At 40.3% G+C, this 6,220-nt stretch overlaps 1 protein-coding gene across 1 annotated transcript; it reads left to right on the top strand.

The window, feature by feature from the left end:
- Positions 1-3,567: 3,567 nt before the first annotated feature.
- Positions 3,568-5,211, top strand: LOC144889145 (uncharacterized). Its single transcript, XM_078769094.1, has 2 exons — positions 3,568-4,369; positions 4,538-5,211. Exons 1-2 carry the CDS (start codon positions 3,568-3,570, stop codon positions 5,209-5,211), a joined length of 1,476 nt encoding a protein of 491 aa, XP_078625220.1.
- Positions 5,212-6,220: the final 1,009 nt, after the last annotated feature.

Raw genomic sequence — 6,220 nt, 5'->3', positions numbered from 1 at the left:
ATGGACTTAAACAGGAAAAAAGGACTTGCGAAGGGGCATAAAGAACTGAATGAGCAAATAAGAAGAAATACAGGGCAGTGCAGAAGGACAAGTAAGAAAGAATGTAAAATGGGACATGATGACCTAACACAGAAGATAGAAGAAATGGGATGAACGACAGAGATGAAAGAAATAATGGAAGACACAAAAGTAATCTTAGAAGTAGAACTAAAGGGGTCAAAGTGGGAAATAATAAAGTTAAATGAATTTTAAACAGAGGGGGAAATACCCCTGGCACTCACCTGGTAGAATAAACAGTGTAAACCAATTTCAATGGTTGCTGGAAGACAGGGCAGCAGGTAGAATCATGATAACATAATCATAAGACTTTAAACAAATGAAAAATACCTATTTTGGGGGGAAACCCACCCCCCTCCAACCATAAATCCAACATAACTCCTCAGACCACAATTTTTTTTTAATGCCTTTAACAAACATTGGTATATCACGGGTGATGAAAGTTCTGGTGAAGTTTCATCGAAATTGTGTGTGTAGTTTCAGAGGATAAAGTTAATTCCTATTTTGGGGGGTCAACCCTGGAACCACTTTGACCTTTGGAAGACCCCCGTCGACCCCGATTGTTTTTATGCCGTGAACAAACTTTTTGTCACAACACAACAAATATCATTTGTGCCAAATTTGCTCGCAATCCCATTTGTGATTTCGAAGAAGAAGTTGCAAGTGTTTACAGACGGACGACGTGCCATTGCATAACCTCCCGTGAACTTTGTTCCAGGTGAGTTTATTTTTATTTTTTTGTTATACAAGATCGAGGTTCGTGTAAGAGCTAAGTTAGAAAGGCAGAGTTAGAAATGAAATGGATAAAAGCAAAGAAGAATGATTACAGACAAGTGAAAGGGCAAAGAATGTTAAGGAGGAGATCATGGAATGTGTCGAAACAATGTGGAAAGATCGGGATAACACATGGCAGGTGCAGGTGGAGAGCATATGAGCGATGAAAGTGGACCACGACGAGGTGAGGCTGTGTGAACTGGGGCGAATTCATGGTGTGGAAGGGTGTGTGCTGAGCTTGGGTGGAATACCAAACCCGGGGTTCCGTGAAGTGTTGAGCCTGAGTGTAACGGAGTGTGTGCAGCGAGCGTGCAGAGTGGAGTGCATGAACGAGCGAGGGTACGGGTCATGCACCGATTCAGACGGGGGTAACCATTAGCTTGACTGAGGGGAGGGGTGAGATTACCGAGCGGGAAATATTTTAAATGCGAGTATGTTCTGGTCCTGTTTGTGGGAGATTAAAAATAACAACATTGTAATCCGTACCTGTCCAAGCGAGGTCACATTTCAAGGTGCTGCTGTCACTGTATGTTAACGGTCCATTCATGGCAAAACGCATGTATGCAGATGATTGAAAAGAAAATTCCAAGAAATGGTGTGTGGGTGAGTGCGTGGCATAAATGGTACACCCGGCACAAATGGCAAATTCAGCTGCTGGATCTCCGTGGAAAGGCTCATATGTAAAGTAGTGTGTAAACTATCATGGAGTGACCCATGTGTGCGAATGGAGTAAGATTGACTGTGGAGTGTATCGTGTGAATAAATGGTGTGCGAGAAATTGTGAGATGGTCGATGTGTGCAAGTTGTCTTCGTTGGTCCGCGAGGCAATTTGGGGATGTACCGGATGTACCATGGTGCGAGAGTGGGTGTGGTGAAGGTTACGGGGCTGCGCGTATGTGTGTGACGTCTGTGGAGGTTCCACAGCATGAGCAGTGGATGTCGAGAACAGGTCCGGGTTCCCCGGAGGAAATCCGCCGAATGTCTGCGAGTATTTAAATTAAATGGCAGGTTTTGGATGTGCCGCCGAACTTTTCCACAGAAGGAGCTTACATCGTGGAGAATATTTTGTGAGGAAGCGGATTTAAATCTGGAACGCCAGAGCAATCGCTGCTGTTTGAATGTGTTGGGCACCCGAGGAGAAGCTGCCTACCTGCTCAGGCCATGGAAGGATCGCCTGCCGAAATCAATTGTGTTGCCAGGTTTGACGGTCTCAATCGGTGTCAGTAGTTGCTTAACATCTCTACAGGCCGCAAACCTATCCACGGCACGGTGACCTCTGGGTCCAGAGGTCGGGGAGATTCCGACTCCCACTTGCTACGCACCCAAACCCCACGTCTGCAACAATATTTTCACTCTGTCTGCTGCTTGGGAGTCAAACAAACTTGAAATCATTGTAAACCGGAAAAGTATTGTTTATAATGACATCATAAATGAGACAAACAACAGGCACAAATAACTAATGTAATAGACATAGTGCAACGCCAGTAAATTCCAGAAAAGTTTTCAAATAAATTTTACAATCTTTATTTTATGTAAATTGATTTAAATACTTGAAAACTATTGAACACAAATCGCCTTCTTGTTACTTCTGCTATCTTCCAGTTTCACAGGACTTGGACATGTTAAATAGGGTGGTGTATAACGGTGAGGTAGAAAACTGCTTCAATAGTGCTTAACATCTGGAAGTTTTCTTTTTAATAATCTTTAACTTCATTATTAGTTCACGTCGAACAAAGTGGCACGTCATCAGTCCGTCCATCCGTCTGTCACTCCGTAAACACTTGCAAATTCTTCTCTGAAACCGCTGATGGGATTGTGACCAAACTTGGCACAAATGATATTTGTTATGTTGTAACTAAAGTTTGTTCATGGCATGAAAAAAAGAAATGTCGGTGTTGAAGGGGTCCACCAGGGATCAAAGTGGGTTCAGGTTTTACCCCCAAATATAGATGTTTTCCTCACTGAATCTACACAGACGAATTTAAAGAAACATTACCACAACCTTTACCCCCCTTGCTGTACCAAAGATTGTTCACGGCATTCTAAAAAAATCGGGATCGAAGATAATCTATGGGGGGCGGGGGGATTGCCCCGCCAAAAGTTTTTTGTTTTGTTTGTTTAAAGTCTTATGATTATGTGACTATGATTGTACATGCGGCCCTGTCTTTAAGCATCCATGGAAATTGGTTAAAAATACCATGATATGGTTTAAAATACCTTTAGTCAGTGTCGTATACTGCTTTAGTCTACCAGATGAGCGGCCAGGGGTATTGCCCCGATGTTTATATTTAAATTGAAGTATACATTTCATGATGTAACATGTTCTATGAACTCTCAAGATGGTTCTCAATCCCATTTCCTTGTAAAAAAACTGATGCCTATTTGTACACAGGTGATGTCCATGCTGAACATGTGGAAGGCAGACAACACAACAAGGATTCATCTGTCACAGAAGATTCAAAATGTCAAATGTCATCACGACATCAAGACTCACTTCCTATAAAATACAAGTGCATGTCTGGGCCTCACAACACCAAGTTTAATATTAAATTAAAGAAACACAAAAAGGTTCTAGAAAGGCGAATACGTTAGAAGTGTAATGTGTGCAAAATGGATTTTGCTTCAAAGAGTAACATCAAAATACACATGAGAATCCACACTGGAAAACACCCCCACAAGTGCTCTGTCTGTGATAAAGGTTTTTTGACAAAAAGCAATTTGAATAAACATATAAAGATGCATACAGGAGAGCGACCTCACAGATGCTCGATATGTGATAAAGGTTTCTCTCATAGTGGCAGTTTGAAATTACATATGAAGAGCCATACAGGAGAAGAACCTTACAATTGCTCGATATGTGATAAAGGTTTCTCTCGAAAAGGCACTTTGAAATCACATATGAGGATCCATACAGGAGAGCGACCTTACAAATGCTCGATATGTGATAAAGGTTTCTCTCGAGCCACCCATTTGAAATCACATATGAGGATCCATACAGGAGAGCGACCTTACAAATGCTCGATATGTGATAAAGGTTTCTCTCATAGTGGCAGTTTGAAATTACATATGAGGAGCCATACAGGAGAAGAACCTTACAATTGCTCGATATGTGATAAAGGTTTCTCTCGAAAAGGCAATTTGAAATTACATATGAGGATCCATACAGGAGAGCGACCTTACAAATGCTTGATATGTGATAAAGGTTTCTCTACAAAATGCAGTTTGAAATTACATCTGAGGATCCATACAGGAGAACAACCTTACAAATGCTCGATATGTGATAAAGGTTTCTCTCGTAACGGAAGTTTGAAATTACATATGAGGATCCATACAGGAGAAAAACCTTACAAATGCTCGATATGTGATAAAGGTTTCTCTGAAAAAGGCCATTTGAAATTACATATGAGGATCCATACAGGAGAAAAACCTTACAATTGCTTGATATGTGATAAAGGTTTCTCTATAAAATGCAGTTTGAAATTACACATGAGGATCCATACAGGAGAAAAACCTTACAAATGCTCGATATGTGATAAAGGTTTCTCTCAAACCAGACATTTTAAATTACACTTGAGGATCCATACAGGAGAAAAACCTTACAAATGCTTGATATGTGATAAAGATTTCTCTGTAAAATGCAGTTTGAAATTACATACGAGGATCCATACAGGAGAAGAACCTTACAATTGCTCGATATGTAATAAAGGTTTCTCTCAAAAAGGCAATTTTAAATTACACATGAGGATCCATACAGGAGAAGAACCTTACAATTGCTCGATATGTGATAAAGGTTTCTCTCAAAAAGGCAATTTGAAATTACACATGAGGATCCATACAGGAGAAGAACCTTACAAATGCTCGATATGTGATAAAGGTTTCTCTCGTAGCAGCAGTTTGAAATTACATATGAGGATCCATACAGGAGACAAACCTTACAAATGCTCGATATGTGATAAAGGTTTCTCTGTCAAAGGCCATTTAAAATTACACATGAGGATCCATACAGGAGAAAAACCTTACAAATGCTCGATATGTGATAAAGGTTTCTCTGTAAAAGGCCATTTGAAATTACACATGAGGATCCATACAGGAGAAAAACCTTACAAATGCTCGATATGTGATAAAGGTTTCTCTCAAACCAGCCATTTGAAATTACATATGAGGATCCATACAGGACAAAAACCTTACAAATGCACGATATGTGATAAAGGTTTCTCTCAAACCAGCCATTTGAAATTACATATGAGGATCCATACAGGACAGCGACTTCACAAATGCTTGATGTGTGAAAACGGTTTAGATCATTGTGGCCATTTGAAATCACGTGTAAAGATCCATACAGGAGAGCTGAAATCTGACATGCCAGGATATGAGAAATGAGGTAAAGTGAATTTCGAAATTGAAGAAACCTGAAATTTTATCAATGAAAGTTGGAGCAACAGGGAATCTGGATGATCAAGCAAAACCATAACAGTACTTAAAAAGCATTCTGGGGAATATCACGACAAACAAAGGACAGTGGAGGCTGTCAGAGGTTCCGTGAGGATTCTAAAATGAGCCCTTGGAGCAAATTTATGAGAATGAAGTTTGACAAACTGGTTCATGAATCATGATCCTTAATTGAAAAAGGAGGTGGAAATTTTGAGTTCTGGGAGAACTTTTTTTTTCCTGTTCTCTTTTTTTATGGTGACTAGTATTTTGGAATTTAGTTTTCTATCTGATTTAGTTGTTTTTCTGGTCCCATTTTGATTATGCTTAGATGGCATCTTTCCTTGGCAGTTTGAACATCAATTTTTACTCAATATTTCCAGTTGTCCATGTTTCATTGCCTTGTGTGACATGGGGAGAACACCCTTGATGTAAAATTGTTTGTCAAAAGAAGACTCCTGCCTATGTTTTTCACGAAACTTGAATTTGTGAAGGGTTTCTCAATAAAGAGCGGTCCTAAAAGCACAAATGCACTTGTCTGTGTTATTGGGAATACCAGCGTGACTTAGCGCGTCTGTGCGCCTCACCACATGTCGTTTCAGAGGGATAGGCATCTTTGCCCATTTTGGTGTCTTTTGGGTCTTTGTTGTCTTCAGGGGATTTGGTTTTTTTTGGGGGTCATCTGTCTTTAAAGGTCTTTTTGGGGTCTTCGAGGTATTTTGGGTCTTTGGGATATTTTGGATCCTCTGGGCCTTTAAGGGTATTTTGGGTCTTTGGGGTCTTTTTGGTCTTCGTGGTGTTTTGGGTATTCAGTGTTTTGGGTTTTCAGGATGTTTTTGAGACTTTGGGGTATTTTGGGTCTTCAATGTATTTTGTGTAGTTGGGGTATTTTGGGTCTTTGTTGTCTTCAGGGGCTTTTGGGTCTTCAGGGGTGTTAGTGTTCTTAAGGGTCTTGGGGAAC

The sequence above is a fragment of the Myxine glutinosa genome, unplaced genomic scaffold (assembly GCF_964187855.1).
Source record: "Myxine glutinosa unplaced genomic scaffold, kmMyxGlut1.1 SCAFFOLD_1128, whole genome shotgun sequence".
Taxonomy (NCBI): domain Eukaryota; kingdom Metazoa; phylum Chordata; class Myxini; order Myxiniformes; family Myxinidae; genus Myxine; species Myxine glutinosa.
The sequence above is the reverse complement of the archived record's forward strand: the minus strand, read 5'-3'. Positions and strand labels throughout refer to the sequence as shown.